The 27,652-nt window shown below is 35.4% G+C and overlaps 1 protein-coding gene across 3 annotated transcripts in view; it reads left to right on the top strand.

The window, feature by feature from the left end:
- Positions 1–25,021, top strand: part of MITF (microphthalmia-associated transcription factor) — a 200,513-nt gene extending 175,492 nt beyond the window's left edge. For 2 of the 3 annotated variants that reach the window (XM_004675981.2, XM_004675982.2), the window contains exons 5-10: positions 560–655; positions 7,244–7,361; positions 9,635–9,691; positions 12,628–12,703; positions 15,780–15,927; positions 23,758–25,021. In XM_004675981.2, coding sequence (XP_004676038.1) covers positions 560–655; positions 7,244–7,361; positions 9,635–9,691; positions 12,628–12,703; positions 15,780–15,927; positions 23,758–24,159 — 897 coding nt within the window. In that variant the 3' untranslated portion in view covers positions 24,160–25,021. Of the gene's footprint in view, positions 1–559; positions 656–7,243; positions 7,362–9,616; positions 9,692–12,627; positions 12,704–15,779; positions 15,928–23,757 lie in introns of all 3 variants that reach the window. The other variant, XM_004675980.2, reaches the window with a different exon arrangement.
- The last annotated feature ends 2,631 nt before the right edge of the window (positions 25,022–27,652 follow it).

Here is a 27,652-nt window from a genome sequence, read left to right as displayed (position 1 = left end):
ACCTCATCCCGGTGTATTCCTCAGGGAGCACCAAGCACGCTGGCATCTGTACAAAGAGAAACTGATTTCACCAGCTACTGTAAGATCAATGCAGAGAGTGACCTGGAAGCAGGAGAGCCCTACAGGAACAAGCGACTCCTCCTCCTTCAAGGAGGGTCTGGGACAGACTATAGAGAAATAGCAAAATAACATCTCTAAAAGGAAATGTTCTAGTTCATCTTTTCTGTGCAGGACAACAGTTCAGCAAAGCATTTTAGAGCATGGGTTCAAGTCTAGACTTTTCTGCAGTATGTGACTTTAGCACATTGCAGTGCATTTATCTCACCTGGAAAAAAACTGTAAAATATCGCTAATCCACCCAGGTCATTGTCAGGGTAGAACTTAGCCTGTCTTCAAAACCATTTCTGTTTTGAGAGGGAAAAGGACAGTTACTTCATAAGTGCCTAACAAGAAAGTATGATTGCTTTAGGTAAAAAAAGCACCATGGGTCTCTCTTTGGGTTGCTTTGCACAGACTTTGCTTAAATGTGTCCCTCTTCCATTCCTTTTTTTTCCTACAGATAGATGATGTTATTGATGACATCATTAGCCTAGAATCAAGTTATAGTGAAGAAATCCTGGGCTTGATGGATCCTGCCTTGCAAATGGCAAATACGGTATTGATGTTCTTTTTTTTTTTTTTTTTTTAAGAAAAACTTGTTATATTGAACAATGTTCCCTCCATTTTTGTGAAATTTTGGTTTATCTTTGCAAAATAATGCATCTTTGGATAAGATGGTAACTGTATTAATAATAAAGCAGAATTATCTCAGGATCACTTATAATTTTCAATATCAAAAACTAAGAGTTTCTCATGAGTTTAACAGTAACCATTACCTGGAATCCAGGTCTACCTTCACCAGTATATTAGACCTTCTAATTATCCCCGACAGCTCTTTCCTAACTTACCATACTTTCTCCATGGGAAATACTTACTATGGATTCAACTATATACAACAGTGTTCTCATTGGCTGAAGGGTTGAATGCAGTTTTAAAAGGGAGAGACCTTTCTATTCTTAAATGACCCAGGATATTCAAATAATCTTCAACAGCAAAATCTATTTTAATTTTTGTTAATAAATCAGTTGTTATATCTGATCTTATATGTTACTTATATCACTATAATTGAGAGCGTTGATTGTATTATATTTTCTTTTACTCCTTAATTTGGGTCTTGTGTGACTATTTTTCCAAAATCTTAACTTAGATCTTACTTAGCCATTGGAACAATTGTGTGAATCTAGCCCTTGAAATAATTGAGTATCAAGTTGGGGTTTTTTCATTGCCCTAAGTTTTAAGATTGGGAAATGTTGGTTTTCCTCGAACAAGATTACATAGCCTAGATGTGTTAGGTCCAGGACTCCTCAGCCTAGTTCAATCTTTTTTGTTTCCTATGAGAGTAATTTAAAAACCAAATTCCACGGGGTTGTGGTGGAAAAGTAGATTTATTGTTTAACGGGTATAGAATTTCAGATTTGCAAAAGGAAAAATTTCTGGAGGTCTGTTGCAGAACAATGAGAACATGTTTAACACTGCTGACCTGTACACTTAAATTGGGTAAGATAGTAAATGTTTTGTTTTTTTACCACAATAGAATTTTTTCAGAAATTGTGAAGTCCTTGAGCCAAAAAACAGGCTAACTCCTACATTTTTAAAGCAAAATCCTTAGGAAACTGTATTTTCCAAGTATTTCCTTTTCTGTCATGGTCTAGTACTTTCAGTTCATTCACTTCAAGACTTGATGGGTAAAGACTCTCCTTGACACCTGAAAGTTTCTTTTAGAACCTTTAGTTCTATCTGTTTCTAACCCATGTAAACTTACTCCCTGGTTTTAAACGACCTAAATGTTCTGCCATGATTAAGTACTTCAATGCCAGAATCTCCTCACCTTCTTAAAGCCCTTGGTTAATTTTCTGTGGAACCTTTCTGTTTTCAAATTTATGTATCCCATGAGGCAAACTATACTTTTCAGCATGAAGTGGATGAGCATGAGCAAAACACTTGGGGGAGCTTTCTCTGGGGGATTTATAAATATACCCAAAGACGGGTATATTTACAATGTTTTCACTGCCTTAGAAATATTAATTAGCGATGACCCTGTTGTCTCATAAGAATTTTGCTGATGAGGGTGATCATTTTGCCAGTGTTATCAGATAGTACACAGGTAACCTCAGGAAGAATTGACATAACTTAAAAAATATTGAAGACCTTTGAAATCATCTGATTAACCTAATACTCAATTATTTAAATTTGTATATCTTGCATATCCTCTATTTCTAGCTTCTTGAAAGCCTCCAGTAAAAGATATGCACTAACTCAAAAAAAAAAAAAAAAAAGTAGTGAAGCACAGTGGTTAGGAGTTAGAGATTTATGATCGAGCCTGGGTTCAAATCGTCAGTCTTCCATTTGCTCTGTGGCTTTGTATGCTATTATTTAGCTTCTTTAAGTCCTATATTTCTCTGTCTGTAAATATAGGACAGGTAATTATATCTACCTCATGCAGTCATCTCATTAACTGTGTCAACACTAACATTGGAAACATCAGTTATATTCAAAATTATTAAGTGTAACATAAAAAAATTTTTATTAAGCTGATATTCATTGAACACATATAATCTGGCAAAAATAGTAATCTAGGTGTTTCTCCCAGTGTGTCTTTTTGTAAGTTTTAGGCAGTGACACACTTTGTGTCATGGAGAACTTTACCTTATAAAAACCCACCTGAAACACTTTTATGAGCCCCATTTGTTCCTGTCTGTTAGACTGAATCACCCCATTTCCCCAGTCTTCATTAAAGGTGCTGTTTTCTTTTGTTATCTGATTGTTCCTGAATTAATTTTAAGACTTATTTTAAGTTTATTAAATGCCTATTAATGACCAGCCTTGAGCTGGTCTCTGTGACTGCACGTGACTAAGGCATGCTGCCTGTTCTGCTGGACCTCCCAGTCTGGAAAGTGTTGACCATTTGTCCCTGAATGGAGAATGAGAACTCAGCAGCCAGAGGGGACATTTCAGGGGAGTGCACAACACAGTCATTTGGGCTGAACTGAACTAATTCTCAGCTAGGAGAGGAATAACATGCAAGCCCCCTGTCATGACTTCATCCAGGTGTGCCCATTTCTCTTTGGGAAAAGCTAAATGTGGCCCCATAAGAACCTTCTCATACAAAACTATGTCAGCATTAGGAGAACATCAGTATAAAATAGACAGTAGAGACATGGACTCTGGGCCTGACATCAGAATTCATTATATTACATTGAGTGAATTTTGTGACTTCTTCACCTCACTTTCCTATCTGTGAAATGGGGATAATAGCAGCATCTAAACTGTAGAATCCATGTGAAAATTATAAAACACATTTACATCCTGGTCCAGTGATGAGCATAATTTGTGCACAAAGATGACATGCAAATTCTTGAAGAGTTATACATTTTAAGAAAAGATATATATATATATATATATATATATATATATATATAATATAAACACATACACATATTTCCTATTACTCTTGATTCATTTGGGTTTTCATTGTCAAAACTTAAATAACAAAGCTACTATACTTACCAGTATTTAATGACAATAAAGTTTAAGCTGAATGCTCTTCATGCTAGGCCCTTTTCTCCTTTTGAGTCTTTGAAAGGCTTTATTCCAAGTTAACTACTTAAAAAAAATAAAGTGGAAGGAGCACTCAGAAAGGAAACTGTCCCAAGGGAATTGAAGTCTAGAAATAACTATTCTGAGAGGACAAGGGCCCTCTTGTACCATTGCAAACAAAGCATAAAAGTCCCAGCTTACTTGTGCTAACAGTGTTCAATTGATATTCAGAGAGGGAGACCATCCAGATAGAAGAAAATAATATTTTACAATTATTATTTACTTGGGAAAATATTCATTTTTGGTAGAGCAGGACTTTGAAGAACTCTATTCAGATCAAGTTTAGGGCTCATCTGCTTCCCATCATTTATCCCAGTTAGAGTATGGCTTTTCATCTGGCCACTGTGTAACTTGTACACTGAAAATGAAATCTTGCCCCTCAGCTTAATGTGCTGATAAACACCCAAGAAAGACACATCACATCCTGGATCTCTTTCCTTAGATCCAAAGGTGTTTTGACCTAATTATGATAGGAACTGAGAGTTTTTCTGACCTGGAAGAGGAAACACAGAATCTTTCCTCAAATATTCATGGCCAAGAGACTTATTTTAATCAACCTTCCTTTTAGTAGCTTCAACAAATAAAATCACTAATAATGAGAACAAAAACCACGGTTTAGGATGGATCTCTCAACCCTTACACTTTTGACATATAAAATAGGTGAATTTTTGTATGGGACTTTCCTGTGCATTATAGGAAATTTAGCAGCATCACTAGATGCCTGTAGTAACCCTCTCCATATCAGTTGTGACAACCATTATCTAGTCACTGACAGATATCCCTGGGAGACAAAATCAATGCAGGAGCCAGATGTGGGATGAGAGGTCATTTCAACCCTGCAGCCCCCTGCTTTCTATGTTTAGCACTGCATTTCAGTCCCTTAACATTGGTGACATTTTATGGGATACTTGGTAATTAACAGGTTAATTTCTTGATCAAAGTTACTTTGTCCAATATAGTACTTGATAGAAAAATGTATTTCTAATATTACCAGCTTACCAATTACTTAAGTAGCAGCTACTGAAGCTCATTTAGTTCTTACAAGACTGTGCCATATGTGATATGATTGCTACTTGTAGAGGGAGAGAATACCACACCTCAAATTGGGTAATTTTATAGAGAGGAGCCATAGTGAGGCAGGATTCTAACCTGGATGTCCTGACTCTTTAGTATAGGATGACAGTTGCTGCACGATTGTACTCTAAATTTAAGTACCACATTTGGCTAGTGAGCGACTGAGTTTCCTCTTGCTCAGATCTAGTTGAAGGTTAATAAAAGTTTCTAACTGGTTAATATCAATAGCAGTAGTGCTGTTAACACAACCATAAGCTTTCTACCAAAAAACTCTGTTCAGAAATAGCAAGAAAGTGACTTTTCTATTCTGTGGCTGGTCCAGAGTTGGCACCCACAAAATTAAATTATCCCCAGCACAGTATTCTGACAGGCTGTATGCTTCCCTCTCCTAATCAGCAAGTATTGAAAAAGCAGCTGATGTGAGAAATCTTTTTGAGGACTAGATAGAGGATTCCAAACTGCTTTTTCAAGTAGAAATAATGATGTCAGACCTCAAGTGAAATGTCTGATAAGGCATCGTGTTGCAGAAGTTTTAATTCCCCTCTTTTCTTGGTAGGCACTGCTGTCCATCCATGCAATCAGTGATCTTGGTTTTCTACCCAACCTACTTATCTCTGGATCTCCTCCAAGTCCTGCCCTGTGTCTCTCCTACTCTTTTTGTCTGCCCTTCTGTCTTTCCATCTCTCTCCCCATCTGTGCAAACATACACCTTTTTCTGTTTCTACCTCGCTCCTTGTGTGTTTGCCTCTACTTCAATTTTTGGTTCTCTAACCCTCTCTTGTTATCTTTGTGTCAGTGCATCTTCATTTATTAACTTTATGTCTGTACATAATTTTCCTTTTGAATATGGTTAAAAAATACGGTTCTGGTCCAAAGAAGCTTTAATGTGTTACCTGTTCAATGTAGGTCTATTAATGACTGATTCTTTTTTTGTCAAACTAGCTGTACTTGCTGATTGTTCTTTACCAAATTTCAACACAATTTGCTTTGCATACCATTTGCTTGAGAAAATCTACATAATTTATATTTCTAGAATTCGAGAGTAATTTTTTTATTTGACTTGTTGCCCTGCATTTTAACATCATATTCTTGATTCATTTAATATCTATTATTTCTCCTAAGGTTTAAAACTCCATAAAATAGGGAGAGAGGTTTTAAAATTCAAAGGAGTTGTCAGATATCATAGTAACTTTGTAAGTTTTGATGCTCTAATTGTTTACAATGCTGTATTGAAACACTGAATCTTTGTTTAATTGATAAAGAATAAAACTGAACACTGAAAAGGTAACTTATTTCAAAAATAATGTTTGTGAAATGATAGCTGATAGTCAAAGTCACTATTTACCTCTTAGCTAGAGAACCTTGAAATGTGTTTCAAAATCACCTTTATTCCATGGTATATTTTATTTCATAGTGTGTTAATGCCCTCTGAAATAATGAAAGGTGCTACATTTCAATACAATAGTTAATAGTTATTTCCTAGCCTCTCAACATTGTCATATTTAAATGTTACCTAAATTTACTATTCTCAGGGTAAGTGGCATAGTCTTAACCAGTAATAACAATTGTAAGAATATATGAATTTGGAAAAAATGGAAAGCCCTACAGTGGAAGTATTGAAGCCACTTACCTATTTTCTGTAGTTAAAATTAGTACTTTATTTTAGAGAGGAGGAAATGTCTGCCAAACAGATACACTGAATACCTGCAGCGAATTATAGGGGTATATATGTACAATAAAAGGAAACAAATGTTAGGAAATAAGTTTACAACTTCCAAATATTCAGACCAGGGCCAGAGAGAACCACAAGCTAGCTAGTTGGGAAGACTACATCATTATCTTTTTTTTTTTTTTTTCCTTTCAGTGTGAATGTTTGTTCTAATAAAGTCAGTGAGCTCCCTCTTGTGGATACTTGAGAAAATTTCAATTTCAGGGAAAAGTTTTCTTTAGCCGTAAGGAAACCATTTATTTTTCAATAGAAAGTCCTTTTCATTGATTTTTCTCAAAAAAAAAAAAAAAAAGAGAAAAGAAAAGAAAGAAAACAAGCAAGAGAGAGAAGGAAGAAAATTTACTGATGAAATATATGCAATATGGTGAAAAAGGTCATTCCACAGAATGCTAATTTTACAAAATAACTGGTATTTACTGAACTTCTGTACATACTATTAGATTGGGGGGCTTTACCATGATACTTGCCATGTCATCCATTGTCCTCAAAACAACTTCATCACTTCAGGAGTATAAATACTTCATGAGCATGAGATTCTGGGTCCTTTTTTTTTCTCAAAGGGAACTAGCTATAGAGCCTATATATCTGTGAATGAATGAGAGGTAAATCTTATGTTTTCTTATTTAAAAAATGAATTTTTACATCAGTTTCCCTTAAATAAAATCTGAAATAGGATGTGGATGTAATCTTAATTGCTTAACAATTGTTTAACCATCCATTGCATTACTGTTTTTCTCTCTCTAGTTACCTGTCTCTGGAAATTTGATTGACCTTTATGGCAACCAAGGCATGCCTCCCCCAGGTCTCACCATTAGCAACTCCTGTCCAGCGAACCTTCCAAACATCAAAAGGGAGCTCACAGGTAAATACCAAGAAATGTGCCTTTTGCTATGTATTTTTTAAAAATATTTATTTATTATTTATATATATAGAACTGTGGGTACAGGCCAGAGAGAGGTACAGGGGTGTGAGAGGATTCACCAAAGACAGAGTGGGGGACAGAGCACGCAGATCAATGAAGCACACTGCCGAGGGGAGCAGCAGGGAAGAAAGGAGAGGTCTGCACTGCCATGAGGTCACCTCCCAGGCTGGGGATCGAATCTGCACCACAGAAGTCGTGCTTCGCAGTGCTGCACTTTAACCCATTGCACCACCAGGGAGGGTCCTCTTACTGAATATTTTTCTCTTAACTCTCTGATAAACAAACTTATCAAAATATGACTTTCAAAGGACTTTCATTTCTTGGACATACCTTATTAAGTATACATTGATTGAACATTGAACTGTAATTTAAGATGGAGGATTTAGGGTGGAAAATCCTGGTTTCAAGTATATCATGAGTACTGGAAATTAGGGCTACCATTACCCCCATGGAACCCACTGTCATGTCTTTGACTGGGGTTCCTTCCCTTTGGGATGGGGGTTGTAAGAAGCACTGCCAATAGTAAAATGTCTCCACCCAATATTGATATTATTTGCCAAGCCCCTAGGTGATTCAGTTTGAGTATCTTGTCTGAATTTTCATTTGACACACTACTGTTGACATAAGGCAATCATTTATCTACAGATGACTCTTGTTATTTTTGCTAAGTCAAGTGCAAATTAACTACATGTAGAAAAATAAATAAATTATGACCAATGCAGTAGATATTATGTGTTCTTGAGAAAATGTGAAATGACCTATTTTGCCATTTTGTTTAATGCTCTAGGAATGTAGATTTGGTGCCTGTTCAGTTCAGGGGATTTTTTTTTTTTTAAAGATTTTTTTATACAGAACCGGGGTACAGGCCAGAGATGTGGAGGGTGAGAGGATTCACCAGAGACAGAGTGGAGAGCAGAACAGGCAGATCGACGAAGTACACTGCTGAGGGGAGCAGCGGGCGGGTCAGGAGAGGTCTGCCGAGCCATGTGGATCACCTCCGGGGCAAGCGGGGATCGAACTCATGCGGAAGTGGCTTAAGCTTCTTAGGGCAGTGCTTTAACCCACTGCGCCACTAGGGAGGGCCCTCAAGGGATTTTTTTTTTAAACAATTTGTCAAATTGTGACAAGAAAAAAGACTTTTTTTTTAAATTGTTTTAAATTTTTATTATTGAATGAACAGAAACCATTGAAAGCCAACAAATATGTAGTTACAATACTAAGAAAGAAAATTACAGAGAAGCCTTAGAAAGTGTTGTCCAATGAGATCTGTATTAAATAATGTTGTTAGGGTGATGAGAATAAAATTTTTGCTACTTGAGTGAAAAGTGGAGTTTAAATTATGTTTCCTAAAAAAAAAAAAAAAAGTGAAAAGATCATTGAAATGGAGGGTGTTCAAGTAAAAGCTGTGTGCCATGCTTCTGTCATAAAAAGATATATAGAAAATTATACACATATATGTATGTGTAAATAACTACATTTATATATATAGTATATATGTTTCAGTGACTGTAAAAGATGCTTTTACAATAAGTAAAAATATGTTTTGAGGAAAAATCCAAAATGATGGCAATATAATATTTCAGATATCACAGCTGAAAAAAATACAGAAGTTCCTGAATTCAGGATTAGTCAGCCAATGATTTTGCTTTTGTTTTTTTTGCTATAAAATAAAAATAATTTAACATAGAGATCTCACAAGAGTTGCTGTGCAAACAGACCTTTTCAAATGGAGTTATCTCCAAATGCCACTGTACATGGCCTGTTTTTGTTTTATCAGATTAGTAAATAGTTGCTCCCAAATAATTGCATTCTGGCAAGTTCTGATGGAACCTCGCTTCAATTTCTGAAAAAATGAGTCCACTTCCATGAATCAGTTAAAGAATATCTGACTTCTGAAAATGGAGTATCTACAGCAGATTTTCCATCGTTTTCTAGCTATTTATTTTTCTCTTGTTTGTTCCAGTGTATCAGCATTCTGTCATGTGTCTTTATTGCTGGTCTTCCATTTTGATTTTTTTTGCATTTAATTTATATAAATTGCTTTTGAAAAAAATGCAAACTGATTATAACTCTTAATTTTAAAACCCTATTTTTAATGAGAATCAAGTCAGATAAACATCCTGATGTTTAGAAGAATGTTTTGAATGTGTACCTTGAACAGTTCCAATTTCTAATTACTTCATTCACGTGCACAGCGTGTATTTTTCCCACAGAGTCTGAAGCAAGAGCCTTGGCTAAAGAGAGGCAAAAAAAGGACAATCATAATTTGAGTAAGTTGGTTTTATGTTTATGATATTTGATATTGGAGTTGATATGCCCCCATATGTTAAAAGTTTTGTGAAAATTTTGGAGAGAAATTGATTACTATAATTGCTAAAGGTACATTTTACAAAAAGACCAAGTGTTTTTCAGAGAAATTAAAGTTTATATTTGTCCCATATTTTACTTCAAATTAAATTGAACATTTTTCAGATACTTGTTGTTCATTACTTGTTTTCAATGACTTTTTCCCCCTTTTTGGTAAGAGGGAGACTTGATCCCCAACTACCCAATTATAAGTGTTGCTCACACTGGAACTTATTAACAAAAGGGGATTATGGCTCACCTTCTCCTGTGAGATTTGAAAGGAAAAAAAAAAAAATGCAGCAGAGCTGGAGGGGAGGAGAAGAGTGAAATAGTTGCCCAAATTTCTGACCTGATCTGTGGGGGGAAAAAAAATTTAAATATTTATTTATGAATGCAGAACTGGGGTACAGGCCAGAGGTGTGGGGGCAATGAGACACTTCATCTGAGACAGAGTGGGGAGCTGAACAGGCAGATCAACGAAGTACACTGCTGAGGGAAGCAGCAGGCGGGTCAGGAGAGGTCTACAGCGCCATGTGGTCACCTCTGGGGCAGGCAGGGATCGAACTCATGCTTAATTGGCTTTAGCTTCCTACTGCTGTGCTTTAACCCACTGCGCCACCAGGGAGGGCAGGAAAATAAAATCTTTTAACATTTAGTTATATTTTTGCATGTTTAATTCACTCATGATTGAATCTTTATAATCTTTTCCTATGAAAACTTATATTTGCTTCATAAACAAGTAAGGGAGGCTGCACAGTAAAAAGGTGGAGGGTTGGTGTTGGAAGCAGGTAGTCATTTCAGTGTTAATGAACTTCTCATTTCATAGTCGCCTGTTCTCTTTTGCTAAGCTTATTTATAAGAGTGTGAGTTATATATAAATGTTGGTTCTTACCAAAACAAAGAAAGATATAATAAGGCCAGACTTTACCACACATCCCCAGAAAAAATTCCTATTTTCTTTCATTCTCCTGTGTATCTTCCCAAGCTCTTTGTATTAAGAACACACACATAGACATGCACACAGAAAATAAATAGCATTGCTTTGTGTATTTTTTTTAAGCAGTGTCATATTGCCCATATGCTTTTGGTAGGAGCTGTTTTTATTCAACTTATGTCCTGAAGACCTTTGCTGCTACTGACATAGATATATCTATTTCTAAACAACTGTTGCATATTATTCTACAGAGTGATATTTAATAATCCTCCTACTGCTAAGTATTGATGTTGTTTCCAGATTCTCCCTGTTATAAGCAATATCAGAGTGAACATTTGCTTGCAGGCCTTTTTGCATAAAAGAGAATTTGCTTCAGGTACTAGAAATGGAATTGCTGGGTCCTAGAGAGGGCGAGTTTTTCTTTTTAATAGTTATTTCTTCCCAGTTCCCATTTCAGCTGTGACACAGTTATGTGGTTGGAAAAGTAAGAAAACATGCCAGATGCCCAAGTTTTGGAAAAGGTTAGCTAGAGGATTAGAAATCTAAAAATATATCTTTCAAAACCAATGAGTATCACATTCTATTTGTACTTTGTAAAAATCTAATGCTAACATAATATGAGATTTGATTTAATCATGGAAATAATCACTCAGCTAAGAAAAATGCATAAGATAATTTATCTAAGTGTATAGAATGTTAGTGGGTCAATTATAATCTCTATTAGGTTATATGTTTAAAGTTAAACATTAATTTTAATTCAATTTACTTGTCTTTATGTTATCTGGCAATTATTTGACAGACCAAGTAAATTAGAAACACGTATTAACTCCTATGCTTTATGTTTTACCTTCCCCTAAAACCATGATAATTTAGTTGAACATTCAATTGGTCTAATAAAATAGGAATGCTGTTAGGATGCATGTTATAGTTAAAGATGTTTGACCAAACATCTATTATTGTACTATCAAGTACCAGAGCAATTTCAAGTGCTTATTGGGCACTTAAAATATGACTGGACCAAGTTGTTAAATGCTTAAACCTGAAATATGCACTGGATTTTGAAAAGAATAAAAAGGATGTTAAATGTCTAATTCATAAATTATGTTGGTTACATATTGAAATGATAATATTTTGGACATCTTGAGTCTAATAAAATATGGAAGTTCATTTTATCTGTTTTTTTTTCTTACTTTGATGATGTGGCTACTAGAAATTTTTAAATTATATAACTTGCATTATGTTTCTATTGGTCAGCACTGGACTAGAGAAGCATTTTGCATGGACTATGGACTAAAATGTTTTTTATATTAACTGGTTTAAAAATTAAGAGAATATTATGTTTACATGTGTGTAAATTATGTAAAATCCCAATTTTGGCATCCAGTGATTTTTAGGAGTAAAATTACATACAGCTGATACTACAGTTTGATTTTATAGAAAATCTGTTTTCTCTCTTATTATGTAGGTACCTCTATAATCTCTTCATTTTTGCTGCTTGGGCCAAAAAGTACTCACTCTCTGGCCCTTTACAGAAAGTTTGCTGTGCATCAGTCTAGAGGATCAAGGTTGAATTCAGACTGTTCCTCACTTATTTCTGAGCGTTCTTGCCAATCCCTTAATAGTCTATCTGCAGGTGGTTTTGACATTTGTAAGTGAGGATAGATATTCTAATTTTAGGATTGTTATAGCATTAAGTTAGAAATTGTATAGCTCAGGTTTTGTAAATGGCAAAGTTCTGTACAAAGGTACATTTTTTTCAAGGACTTTAACCTTGATACCAAAAACATGCTAATAATGGGAAAATACAGTTCAGATTTACATTGTCCCAACCTAGTGAAGTTTAATACACACATGCCTTTAATGAGATTTGCTGAATGCATATGTGGGTCTGTTACTAATAGCCTTTTCTGTTCTCTTTTCTTGAAGTTGAACGAAGAAGAAGATTTAACATAAATGACCGCATTAAAGAACTAGGTACTTTGATTCCCAAGTCAAATGATCCGTGAGTACAATTGCATGTTAATCTGCATCATATATTTTTTCAGACCTTAATGTTTTTTCATATGTTGCAAAAAGTGCCCAGTATAAAACCCAGAGTAAAGAAGTCTTCTCACTCCCTTTGGTTTTATTCCTAAATATTTCTTAAGCCTTTGTTTGGGTTAATCACATCAAACTGAAATTTTGAAAGAAATAAACCAAATTGGGTATGAGGAGATGGCTTTCTGAAATCTGAGAATCCTTGGTGATAAATATGGATCTGCTAGAAAATTATTTTAATAGTTTATGCAATATAGAGATTTCAGTAGCTATTAATGCAAGATTTGCATACAGTATCTATAGGCACTGAGAACTGGTATTAGAAACTTCAAGTTTAACAATTTTCGACAAAGGTCAATTTTCTTTTTAAAAAAACTTGGTTAACCTTTATATGTCTTACAAGTCAGCTACTTTGGATTTCAACTTTCATTGTCTCTTCTCTCCATCTCCTTTCAGAGGTAACAGTCATAAAGATAACTTCCTGCTCGCAACGTCAGCAAATAGGACAACAAATACACAATTTTTACCCATTAGAAATTGGCCCATTTGAAGTAAGGGACCAGAGAACATATACATTTTAATGACTCCCATCGGCATTCTATGAAATTAGCCTTTGCATATGACCTTTTAGCTACCTAATAAAATGTAAAGATGAAATCAAGCATTATTCATGCAGGGCTTATTAAATTTGCTATTCACATTATTGTCAGGGAATTTGTGACAAAATAAAATAAAACCATTGCCCATTGTGAGGTGGTTTTGATGAATGTTCAAGTACAATTTCCATCTTCAACATTTTGCTTTCCAGCTTTCAAGGAAAGCCATTTTGAAACTCAAACATTCAAATTCTCAGTTCTGCAGCACAAATTTATCCTACTAAGGGGCTGTGACCTTCATTTCCTATAGTCAGTCTTGCATGATAGTTGAAATTGAATTCCCATTTTCCTGTTCTTTATCAGCTTTCACTTTTTAGCATATTCTTTTAAACTGTAGCTTGTGAATCTCTTTAGCAACATATTATAAAATTATGGGACTGCAGTGAAAGCTTCTATTTGCATATCTGCTTTCTCCATTGCATTAGAATACTTGCATGTTTATAATCTGAACAGATAATGATCTTTAATTGTAGGCATTGTTTTTAGATAAAATAGGCTAATCTATTATGATGGTTTTCCCTCATACTAGGTTTCTGAAAGGGGCCTGAGCTAATAGAGACACCATCTGGCTGATCAGTGTTGATCTCAGAGCCCCCACATCCCCCAGAATAGATCTGCTTGTGATGGTTTATATATTGGGATTTATGTACACATCTGTGTGAAAAAAAGGACTCCCTCTGATTGCAGCAGCAGAGCAAAAGTTTGAAAACCCTTCCTTCAGACCCAGAAGCATAATGAATTGATTGGTTCTTACAAGAAATCAAAACCCAAAATAATTAGATGAAGTAGTCACGTTTTATAAACTGAGTAGTTGTGCCCATGTTTCAATACTGATTTCTCACTTTAATGACTGGTTAAGACATCTCTTTTTAATATTTAAATTAACAATTAACATTTCTCTTGCTGTTAAAGTTTCTGCTACCTTGTTCTTAGCAAGTTGTTCTGTGCTTGCTTGGTATCTCAGAACACCTCCCTGGGTTGCCATCTTTGGTGCGCAGACTTCAGGAGCCAACCCCAGGGAACCCTCAAGGGGCTGTACCTGCCTCTCATGGGAGGGCTTCTGTTTTGTTCTTCATCTAATCCATATGAGGATCAATTACTTGGTGCCTTATTTTAATGGCTTCCCATTCACATATCCCACCTGATACTTCCGATCTGCTTTAATAACTATAGATTATGAAGAAGGAAGGTTTCCATACATTAAAATATCTTTGTTTTCATCACTGCCTTTATCAATAATATTGTCTACAAAAGTGTTCAGATTAATTTAAAGCACTATAGAAATTTCCTTAATTATTTTTCTTGAGTGCTCTAAATATTTCAGCTCACTTTTACTTATATTTTAATGGTGCTCTTAATTTTCTCATATAAGTAGATTAAAATTACATTGATTAACATCTGAAAAGCATCAAACTCAAGCTGCCTGGGTTTGAATTCCAAAATAGCCTCTTACTGGATGTCTGACCTTGGCAAAATTACTTGAATTCTTGTGCTTCCTTTGTCTCATCTTTTTTTTTAAAAAATGGAGTGTGTGTGTATGTGCATGAGAGTGAGAGAGAGAGAGAATATATTCTTTACTAGTCTGCTCTGAGGACTCAGTAACATCAAAAGAAGAATGACACAGTGGTTTAGAACATGGAGTCTGAAACTAGATTCTCTTAAGATTCCTGGTTCTGCCACTTTCTAGCTGTGGGATAAATTATTTAATCCCCCTGTGCCCTAACATCAATTTGTAAAGTAGGGATGTTATTAGTACCTACTTACTTTATAAAACTAAACTTTTCACAGTGCATTCATGTAAAAATGTCTCATTTTATTCCAGTAACATACCCAGGAGGCTGGTCCTCTGGAATATCACTATTTTAAATGAGGGAATCAAGACAAAAAGAAGTTAGATAACAGGAACATAAAAATTCATAATAAACTTCTAGAGTGAAAATTTTATGCCATACACAATCAGGAAGTGGTTTCTCATGTGGTATTTTTTTTACCATAATTTATTTTGAGTAAGTTAACTTTATTAGTCTTAGAAATCTGCAGCTACTTAATGCCATATTTAAGAATATTGACATTGTTACCAACAGTTCTAAAGTTAAATCCTGACTCCCCCTTATGTTCGCTCTGTGATCTGGGACAAATTGAATATGCCCAAAGTCAATGTACATACAACTTCCCTCCCTTTTAAGGTGCTTGTCTGGATTAAGCAAGATTAAATATTAAAAGTGGTAGGCAGTATTAAACACATGGTAAACATTCAACTAGTGATAGCTATTTTCAACTTATAATTGTTAACACAGTTTCAGAAATTGTATTCTCTGAACACTAAATTTTCATTGTGTTCCCATCCCCCCCAAAAAAGTGTGGTTCTTCTCATCTTCATTACAGAGACATGCGCTGGAACAAGGGAACCATTTTGAAAGCATCTGTGGATTATATCCGAAAGTTGCAACGAGAACAGCAACGTGCAAAAGAGCTTGAAAACCGACAGAAGAAGCTGGAGCATGCCAACCGGCATTTGTTGCTGAGAATCCAGGTCCATGACATGTGATGTGTAGACTACTACTGACTTTGCAATGGGAGAATTAAAGTTATAATGAGCCTGGGGGAGTTGACTTACATGATCTTAATACAGTTGATGCTCATGATTTATGGATTCCCTATTTCTGAATCCTAACTCATAAAATTTTATTTGTCGCCTAAAACCAGTATTTCACAAACACATGCAGAATGGCAGATTGGAGTGGCCCAGTACACTTAGTCCTGCTTAAGAGTAAATGCACGATGATCTTCCTTCTTGTTTCAGCTCATACTAAACAAGTGTTCTTTTACCATCTGTTTAACTATTTTTAATATTTTTGTGTTTTTTGTTGACGATTTTGCTGTTTAAAGAGGCCTCTATGTATAATAATGCTGATGTGCTATCTACAGTTGCTAAGTTTATGAGGCAGTGACATGATATATGGAGATGGTTTGTTCAGGTATAAGTTACAGTGCTAGTGATCATGAGTTCAATGTGTGTGGCTCACCACTATCTATATTATATAAGGTGCCTTAAAAACAGACACACACAATAAAGAAGTTTATGTGTTGATTGGCTGATGAAAATGTGGTTACTCTTGCTAAAGAACCAAATCCTGAATTTCCTGTAGCAACAAGGATTTGTATATACTAATTTCAATTTTCATAGTAACTTTATAGAACAGAACTGTCTTAGTCTGTTTGTGCTGCTATTAAAACAATACCACTGATGGAGTGACTTATACAACACTTATTTCTCACAGTTAAAAGTGGGAAGTCTAAAACCAAGGTGTGTGGACTTGGACTTGCTTCTGGGTTCATAGATAGTTGTCATCTTGCTGTTGTGTATATGTGGGAAAGAACCTCTGTGGTCTCTTTATAAGGATTCTTATTCCATTTCTGAAGGCTCCACTTTCATGACCTAATCACCTCCCACAGGCCCCATCTCCAATCACTATCACATTGGAAATTAGGTTTCAGTGTATGCATTTGGGCAAGCATTTAGTTCATACCAATAATGACAATAATGAGAATTGACTATAGTTGTTAAATTAAACAGTGCCTTATTATAGCACTATGGGGGTGCAATCTGTGGACATAGCATGTGTTTATTGGGTCATGTCATCAAGACATAAATTTTAGAAGGACTTACAGAGAGTAAAAAAAATATTATATCCTATGTATATTTAACTTATATACTCATAAAGGGAGAAATAATAATTTAATAACATGTGCAATTCACCCATTGCTTTAGTGAGTGTGCATACCAGAGTAAGCATAAGATGGGGAATCCTTCTTTAATAACAGCTCCTGATGCTTCTCCTAAGTGCTCAACCTTTCATACTGAGTGCAAAACACAACTTCTTCTGAAACTGTCTTGAAGAAGGGAGAAAAACTGATTCTGCTAATAATCATAGAAGTTTGCAAAACCAATTTTAGTTTACTTGCTGACTTTGCATGCTACCAGTAAGAGTTAGAGACACTGTGCCTTCTTCTCTAGTAGATAGAACCACCTTTTACCAAGCACACAGCAATGATTGCTTCTAAGGCTCCTAATGTGACTCTTTCAGGAACACCAGTGAAGTGTATGACAATAAAGACCCACTAACTTCATCTATAGGTGTTAATATTAAATTTTGATTTTTCTTTTATTAAGGCAACATTGATTTGCAACACTATTCCAGAGGTATTAATTTCATACCTCTTTAGATACATGATACTTACACTACATCCACCACCAAAGCACCAGTAATTCTCCACCAAAGCCCACTGGGCCCCTCTCCCCCCCCCCCGCCTCTTCCCCACTGGTAATGTCAGTTCTGCAGTCAGACTTCTACGTTTGTTGTAGTTTATTTTGTCTGTTCATTAGTTTTGTTTCTTTGTATACCACATTGGGTGAACTCATCTGGTATTTGTCTTTTATCTGACTTAGTTGGCTTACATAATTCCCTCCAGTTCCATCCATGTTGTCATCAATGGCAAGATTTCATCTTTTTTCAAAAGATGTGCATATATGCCACAGCCCCTTAATCCATTTATCAGTCTTGAGGACTTAGGTTGTTTTGATAACTTGGCTATTCTCAACAGTGCTGCAGTGAACATAGTGTATATGTGCTCTCAAATTAGTGTTCTTCATATAGATACCTAAGAGTGTAATTGCTGGATCACATGGTAACTGAATTTTCAATATTTTGAGCAACTTCATATTGTTTTCCATAGGAGCCAAACCAGTCTGTATGCCCATCAACAGTTATAAAGATTTTTTTTTATTCCCTACCTTTGTAAACACTTGTTTCAGATCTTTTTGATATAGGCAGGAGGGAGGTGTTACCTCACTATGGTTTTGATTTGTATTTCTCTGATGATCAACATTTTTTCATGTGCCTATTGGCTATCTATATATCTTCTTTGGAGACATGTTTGTTTAGCTCCTGTGCCCATTTTTTGATTTTTATGGTTTCCTAGTTGTTAAATAATATTAGTATTTTGTAGATCTTAGATTTTTTAGCTATTTGTCAGTTGCGTCATATGCAAATACTTTGTCTCATTCTGTAGGGTCTATTTTCACTTTAATGGTAATTTCTTTCACTGAAAAGCTTTTTAGTGATGTAGTCCCATTTGTTTATTTATGTTTTTGTTTTCCTTGTCTTTGTAGCTCTGTCTCCTGTGACATCACTGAAATCAATGTCACAGAGTGTTTTAATTACTTTTTCTTTTAACTATGTATTTTATGGCTTCAGTTCTTACACCCAAATCACTAATCCATTTTGTTTTGTTTGTATGTGCTGTGAGACACTGGTCTAGTTTCATTCTTTTTTGTGTAGTTATCCCATTTTCTCAGCATCATTAGCTGAAAGCCTTTCTTTTCCATTGTCTTATCTTGGCTCTATTATTATAAATTAACTATTCATATAAATATGAGTTTATTTCCGGATTCTAATTCTAGTCTAAGTGTCTATTTTATTATGAGACCATACTAATTAGATTATTATAGCTTTGTAGTACAGTTTGAAGGCTAGGGACATCATCCCTTGATTTCTGATCATTTTTATCAGGATTGCTTTGGCTATTTTGGGTCTTTTGTGATTACTTACATATAAATTTCAATAATGTTGGTTCTATTTCTTCGAAGAATGCCACTGAAACTTTAATAGGGTTTGCATTGGATCTGCATACCCTTTGGGCATGATGGTCATTATAACAGTTATTGTTTCAGTCAGTGAGCAAGGAGATTTGTATTTAATGTATTTTTGAACTCCATTTGCTAAGATTTTATTGAAGAATTTTGTATCTTTGTTCTTCAGGGATATTGATCTGTAGTTTTCTCTCTTTTTCCATATCTTTGTGTCTATTTCTCTTAACAGTGTCTATTTTCATTATGCAGGTCTTTTCACCTCCTTTGATAACTCCTAGGTATTTGATTCTTTTTGATGTAATTGTAAAATTCAGCTGTTTTCTTGGTTTCTTCCTCTTTTAGTTCATTGTTTCTGTAGAGAAATGTGATTTTTATATATTGATTTTGTAACCTGACATTTAATGTCCTGATTTATTGCTTCTAATAGCTTTAGTATAATTTTAGTTTTCTTTGTATATTAGCACATCATCTGCAAAACAGTGATAGTTGTACTTCTCATTCAACTTGATTCCTTTTATATCTTTCTCCAGCTCGGATTTCCGAAACTGTGTTGAATAGTAGTACTGAAAGTAGATACTCTGGCGTTGTGCGTGATCTTGAAGAAAAAGTTTCCAGTTTTCACTGAGTATATTAGCTGTGGGTTTGTCATATATGATCGATTTTATGAAGTGTGTTTCTTCTACTCTTATTGAGAGTTTTATCTTGTCCAGTGCTTTCTCTGTGTCTATTGATATGATCATGATTCTTACCTTTCCTTTTGTTGATATAGTGAATTACCCTGATTGATTTGTGGATATTGAATAGATTTACACCTCTGGAATAAATCCCGCTTTTGGTCATGGCGTATGAACATTTTAATGTATTTTTGAACTCCATTTGCTAAGATTTTATTGAAGAATTTTGTATCTTTGTTCTTCAGGGATATTGATCTGTAGTTTTCTCTCTTTTTCGTATTGTCATCATCTTCTTTTGATATCAGAGTAATATTGGCCGTAAAGATATATTTGAAAGTGTTCCCTCATCTTCAGTTTTTTGAAGCATTTGAGAAAGGTAGGTATTAGTTCATCTTCATAGGTTTGGTAGAATATGCTAGTAAAATCATCTGGTCCTGTGCTTTTACTTTTGGTGACATTTTTGACTAGTATTTCAATTTTCTTGGTTTTTCCATTCAAGTTTTCTAAAATTCCTTCCTGATTCAGTCTTGAAAAGTTGTATGCTTCTTAGAATTTGTATATTTCTTCCAGACTATCCAATTTATTGACAGAGACTATTAGTAATATCTTGTGATTTTCTTTTTTTATATGTCTGGGATGTCTATTGTAATACCTCCCCTTGCATTTTTGACTTTTATTAATTAGAATTTTCTCCTCTTTTTTTCTAGTTAGCCTAGCTAGAGGTTGGTTCTCTTATCAGAGAACATTGGATTCATTGCCTTTGTTGTACTATATTTTTTATTTCTATTTCATCAATTTTGGCTCTAGTTTGTATTATTTCCTTCATTCTGGCTGCTTTTGGTCTCATTTGTTCTCCTTTTCCTCATGCTTAAAGTGTAAAGCTATTTTGCTATAAACTTCTCTCTTGGAAATGCTTTTGCTTCATCCTGGAGGTTCAATTACTCCTGTCTTCATTTTTGTTTTTCAGTATTTTTTAATTTCTCTTTTCCCCAGTAGTCATTCAGTAGCATGTTGCTTACTCTCTATTTATTTTAGCTTTTCCTCCTTTTTGTGGTTGATTTCTAGTGATACCATTGTGATCAGAGAAGATGACTGATAGGATTTCAATCTTTCTCAATCTATTGATACTTGTTTTGTGACCTAACATATGGTCTGTCCTCAAGATTGTTCTATGTGCACTTGAAAAGAATTTTTACCTCAGGTTTGGGGTAGAGGAGAGGTGTGTGCAGTATCATATAAATGTCTATTAAGCCTACATGGCCCAGCTCCTCATTGAAGTGTTGTTTCCATGTTGACTTTCACTGTGGTTGTTCGGTACAATGCTGGGACATCAAAGTTCCTTATTGCTGTTATGTCACAAGGATGCTTTTTTATTTTTGTTAATAGTTATTTTATATGTTTTGATAGTATATCTTTGTGACATATTGTTCTCTTTACTATAATATATCAATCCCTGTCTTTTGCTACCCTTTGAGCTGACAAACTTGGTTACCCCTGTTTTATCTATGGTTCGGTTTGCTTGTAGGATTGTTTCCCAACCTTCCACTTTGAGTTTATGTTTACCTCTGTAGTTGACATGGGTCTCCTGAAGACTCACTGGACTATTGTTCTTATTTAATAGAGTGATTAATGTGTAGTGCTTTTAATACTCCCAGGGTAGTGTTGATAATTTTAGCTGTCACATCTCTCATGTGACTCCAGTGGTATCAGTTGTAGAACAGGGAGTATATCTTCTTTGGGAATCATTTTAGAATCTGTAAGATAGAGGCTTATGTAATTTGAAAATCCTTTTTATTTCCCCTCAACTTTTGGCATTTGTCATTTGTTTCATGCTCCATCACTTCAGTGATTGGTTCTAAGTTGTTAACTAATTTTTGTTTTTTATCCATTTATATGGCAACTTGTACTATATGTTACTTCTCTGTACAAATATTAAAATATAGTAGCCATTTTGAAAGAAAACCTAGGTTTTACTTTAAGGTTCCAAATTGTGTATTCACATGAAATATGAATATTGTGAAATCTGAATTAGAAATTCCATGGTGACCATGCCTTGGGTTTCTTCCAGTGACAGTGTGACTTAGCCTTGTGAATTTTTTTTTTTTTTTTAAAGATTTATTTATTTGTGTATACAGAACTGGGGTACAGGCCAGAGGCTCAGGGGCGGCGAGAGGCTTCACCAGAGACAGAGCGGGGAACAGAACAGGCAGATCAACGAAGCACACTGCTGAGGGGAGCAGCGGGCGGGCCAGGAGAGGTCTGCCACGCCATGTGGTCACCTCCGGGGCAGGCGGGAATCGAACTCATGCAGAAGCGGCTTTTAGATTCTCAGTGCTGTGCTTTAACCCGCTGCGCCACCAGGGAGGGCCAGCCTTGTGAATTTTTTAATATCATGGAACATATTATTAATTGGGAAAACTTGCAGTGCAGTAAGCTTTCATTTTCTAGATGAGTTATCTCATTGCTTACAAGTCAAAATAACACTTTAACCAGTAAACAAACATTTTTAATTAAACAACCATGGGTTAAAGTAAGATGCTTGCCTCTCTACTCTAATTTTGTGTCTTTTGAGAAGACAAACCGCATATGTGGGGGTACTGTTCCTAGCGCATCAGTTAGATTTACAGGAGTGCACGATTCCAGCTTGGGCCTCAGGGCTTCCTTTCATTTTCACTCTAAGTGATGCATGCAAAAATTTTCACAGAAGAAAGAGCATGAAACCTTAATATCATTGCAACTGCCATTTTCATTAAACAGCCCAAAGCTTTAAAATGATATCCAAAGAGACTTCTGTTTCCAGAGGTTGTGTAAAGGAGCAGGTAGATGCTTGTGTGACATCTCTGTCTCCAGTCCCTCACTGGTATTATATACAGAGACAGATCTTATCTATCCACCTTTAATGTAGACTGAACATGACATTTAGGAACATATACCTCTAGCTAGGCTTGTGGGCAAGGTATGAGAGGCTGTGTGGTGTTGGATAGTACTTTTCCTTCTCTGATGAGATAGGGTGACTTGCTTAAAATTATCTTCTGTTATTAATGTATTATAACATCAATATAGAAGGATGGCATTGGTGTGTAGAAACAGAATTCTCATCAGGGAGTTGTTTGGCTATGCTATTCTCCATTCAGTTCAGTAGGAAGGCCCAGGGATACTCAGAGTTGGAAAAGGAAAAGAACCTGTTTGGAAGGTATTTTAAAATGAGGTCCTGGGGGCACAGCTGACACTTAGGCAGTGAATGAGGCAGCTAGAGCTGCTGTGCAGAGACCATAGACACAGAGGGTAATGGCTTTAATGACATAAATTTATTTCTTCACTGTTCCAGAGACTTAAAGTCCAAGATCGAGGTATGGACAGGGTTGTTTTCCTGAGGCCTCTCTCCTTGGCTCCTACATGCAGTCTTCTCACTATCCTTATGTGGTTTCACAGCACCTGCAATTTCCCTTGAAATTTTAAAATATCCAGTGCCATGTAAAGGCTCCCCTGGATATTTAAGCATACTTTAGGAACCACAGAATTATAATTTTTATTAATCAGTCCACATTTTCAAATTTTATTTTTATATTTTTAAACTTATCCTCATAATATTAATATCTGTGGAATACTGTCTGTTTGCTATATAAAATCTATATACTGCTAACATTCATTTCATATAACAGTGGTGTCTATGCTGTACTTTTAGAGAGCAAAAATATTGTAATAATTCATTGTTTTCCATCTGAATGTCTACATTTTTTTAATCCAGTTTAACTTGGAGAAATTTTAGAGTCACAGCAAATTGAGCTGAAAATAGAGATTTCTAATGCACTTCCTGTCTCTCTCTAATAACATCCTTTACCTTTGTTACAACTGATGAGCACACTGACACATCATTAGCCCCCAAAGTCCATACTTTCATTAGCATTCACTCTTGGTATTAGGAGTCAGGACAAATCATATTGGATGTATCCAACAATGTAGTGTCACAGATTATGGTTTAACTGCCTCCAAACCCTCTGCTCCACTTATTTGTCTTGTTTTCACTTTCTTTTAGGAACTTGAAATGCAGGCTCGAGCTCATGGACTTTCCCTCATTCCATCTACGGGTCTTTGCTCTCCAGATCTGGTGAATCGGATCATCAAACAAGAACCTGCCCTTGAGAATTGCAACCAAGACCTCCTCCAGCATCATGCAGACCTAACCTGTACCACAACCCTGGATCTCACAGATGGCACCATCACCTTCAGCAACAACCTTGGGTCTGGGACCGAGAGCAGCCAAGCCTACAGCGTCCCCTCAAAAATGGGCTCCAAACTGGAAGACATCCTGATGGATGACACTCTTTCTCCAGTGGGCGTAACAGATCCTCTTCTTTCGTCAGTGTCCCCTGGAGCCTCCAAAACAAGCAGCCGAAGGAGCAGTATGAGCATGGAGGAGACCGAGCATGCTTGTTAGCAGGCCTCCCCTGCTCCGTGCCCTCACAGACTGCTTCCTTTCCTGATTAGTAGATTGAATAATTTACCTGAAGGGGTTTTCTTGATAATTTTCCTTTACTATGAATTTTTTTTCATGCTTTATCAATAGCCCAGGATATATTTTATTTTTAGAATTTTGTGAAACAGACTTGTCTATTCTATTTTACAACTACAAATGCCTCCAAAGTATTGTACAATAAGTGTACAGTATCTGTGAACTGAATTACCCTGGACTTTTAGCTTTCTGAGCAAGAAGAGGATTTTGCATCAGACATTTCTGTCCATTTTTATTCAGGGGAAACTTCGTTTGAGATTTTTACACCTGTGATTTCTTGGAAATTAAATTTAAAGTTTAATTGAAAGAACGGAGAGAGAGAGAGAATGCATAGTAGCCCTTTTTCCTTTTTGGTACTGCCTTAAAGCTACAGTACCCTTCTAGCATCCTGTACTCTTTATACTGCAGACTATTTAAAGAAATACTATATTCGCTCAAAGAAAACAAATGTAACCATTTCCATGAGAATCTTCTGGTTAGAAAACTGAGATTATGGCAAGACAGACCAAGACTCTGAAACTTGGAGTCTAGCTCTTTTGACTCTGTGCTCTGTTAGTTTTCCTCATCCTGAGTATGAGTCAGTTTTTCATGTGATATATTTTATTTTGAAATGGAAATTAATGTCCTCTCAAAGTAAAATATTAGGGAGCACTGAAGGGTTTACCTTTTGTTTCATTTTGCTTTTGATAAGAAAACCAAACTGGGCACATTTCTAATTGGCTTTACTATTTTTATTTTTAAATTATGTTTTCCTGATCATTTGATTTGTACAGATTCCTTATTATCATCATTCTTTTCAATATGTTTATATTAATTTGTAAGACTATGCATCTTAAAATGGCAAGTTTTCAATATTTTTACAATTCACTGGTGGTTTTCCGCATCCTTTGTACACATGACAGAAAACTTTTATGCAAGGTCTTGGTTTTAAAGAGAGCTTTGCAAATATTTTGTATATTACAGTCTCAGAACTGTTTTTGAACACATTTAAGGTGTAGTATTAATAGGTTAAAACAGGCTTTCTAGAGAGAATAAACTTACATATTTATTTTTAGTGATATAAAAATAGCAATATTCTTGGAGAATGATAACATTAGCATTAATATGCCCATTATGGTCATTTAAATTGGGATTTATTTCAGTAAACTTGCTGAATTTTTTTAAGAAAGAAATACTGTATTGGCTTATTACTGTTACTTGATAACAATGTTTTAACAAGCAGCAATGTTGTAAGTTAGTGTCAGTGCATTATCTACTTGTGTAGTCCTATGCAATAACAGTAGTGTTACGTGTATTCTATCAGGCCTAGATGTTTTATACAGATGACATATGGTGTTAAGAGCCAGGCTGCTGAATGGAATTTCTCAGTAGCAGCCTACAGTTGAATAGCAAGTGGCATAAAGCATATCCATTCAGAATGAAGTGCCTTAAATATAGCAGTAGTCTTTTTTGGACTAGCACTGACTGAACTGTAACGTAGGAGAAAGTTTCAAGATGGTTTCTATAGTCAAGAGGAACATATAGCATGGTGCCTATGTAGACAATATAAGAGCTTCCAATTTTCCTTCAGATGTTTTTAATATTACATATGTTTTAGTGACAGAGTGCCAACTTCTTTCATCAGGAAACCTTATTCAGGATGGTGTTTTTTTTTGTTTGTTTGTTTTTTTAAGGAAAATAAGTTTAAATGTCAAATGTGAATTGGTGATGGGTGTTAGAGGGTTCAGAGAAAGAGTGATTGACAGATGTATGAATGGATGGCTTACATGAAAATAATCAGCTGCATAGTTCCCATGCACATTGGGCAATAAGAATCCTTGGAACCATTGATGATGCTATCAGTTTTATAGCTTTATTATTTAAGGGGGTAGGGAAAATTCGTTCCCATTCTTTCAACCCCCTTAATTGTATAGCTCTTTTCCTAGAATAGTGATGCAAATCTGCATGAACAGCTAACTGTACCATAGTGTTCATTGATACAATCATAGCATTGTCTATTTTTATCTTCATATTTATATGGCGGGGGAGGGGAACTGGGTGCAAAAGTCAAAGATGGCAATGGTAGGATGCTGGTTTTCCTTAGGTGATTTTAAGGGAACTTAAATAGAGCAAGGTTGACTCACCCATTGCCCAGGGAATATGGCCAGGGTCGAGAGACCTGGAAAGCTTTGTTGAGAGAAAGAATGGCATCTTGTGCCACTGCCCTGACTCGCATCTCCTGAGCTCACCATCACCTGCAGCCCCATCCCCTTCCTCTTCAGAGACAATTTCTGGGAGTGGCAGGTGAGCAAGCCCAGGAGAAAGCTACAACCTCAGGGGTGGTTTTATTTATTTCTTTTTTGCCAAATAGAGTGTGGATTTGTTTTAGGCACTAGTTAAGCCAAAAGGCAGTGGTTTGAACTTGCCATTTGAAACAAGAGAAGGATTCACACCACTCCTCCCCTACTTGGGTGCAGAATTATGACTCTGGGTTGGGCCTCCATATGGAGTGATCAAAATGCCAAATTTTCCCACTTGCCTCTGGTTAAGGCAACGGAAATACCAAACCTTCTGACTTTGCCAAAAACTATACAACCAACCTGGTCATGCATAAGTTGACAAAGTTTTTTCTGGTTGTTTTTAAATAATAAAGCAATAAGAACAAATAAAAAGCATAGGATGTTAAACGATATAAAGCACAAAGGAATGCACTTATTAATACTTTTTAAATGCACTGGGAAAAGTTGATGTTGATAACAGTATATAGAAATACCCTATTTCTTGGAAAAAATGACAAATGACTGTCTCTTGCGGACACTTGGTACTGTAATGTTAATAATCGTTACCTGCTGTTGGATGCAGCAATAATTTCTGTATGGTCCATAGCACTGTATATTATGGATCGATATTAATGTATCCAATGAAATAATTGAACTGTTGTTCTTGATAGCCTCATTAAAGCATTTGGTTTTTCACATAGTGGTGGCCAATTGTGTTTAGTTCATGCCAATTTTGAATATTGTTTCTTATCAAAAAATAGTAGCACACATTTTCTTCTGATTTAATGAATAGCAAATTGCATGAAAAATTTTAAAATGCCAGTAACTTTTTTTTTTGTTTTAAATGCCACTGTAAGATATTACTTTTGGGTTTTAAACATTTTTTGATTACTTTATAATTCACACTCAGATGAATTATAACGATGCAACTTTTTTCCCCCTCTGAAATTGGGGAGAATTAAAACTCCCAAATGCCAAGAATTCATTTTAGATACCGGAATTTTATTTTAAATGTTTCAAAGAGAGGTAACTTTACAGAAAGAAAAAAAAAAAAAGAAATTGTCAGAGAAACCATTGCATATTTACAAAAAAGATATTGGGTTTTTAAAAATACAAATTTGCCATAATGAAAGCTTAATATACCCAGGTTGCCAGTTTTG

The sequence above is a fragment of the Condylura cristata genome, unplaced genomic scaffold (genome assembly GCF_000260355.1).
Source record: "Condylura cristata isolate star-nosed mole 26May11 unplaced genomic scaffold, ConCri1.0 scaffold00004, whole genome shotgun sequence".
Classification (NCBI taxonomy): domain Eukaryota; kingdom Metazoa; phylum Chordata; class Mammalia; order Eulipotyphla; family Talpidae; genus Condylura; species Condylura cristata.
This window is presented reverse-complemented; position numbering and strand designations above follow the sequence as displayed.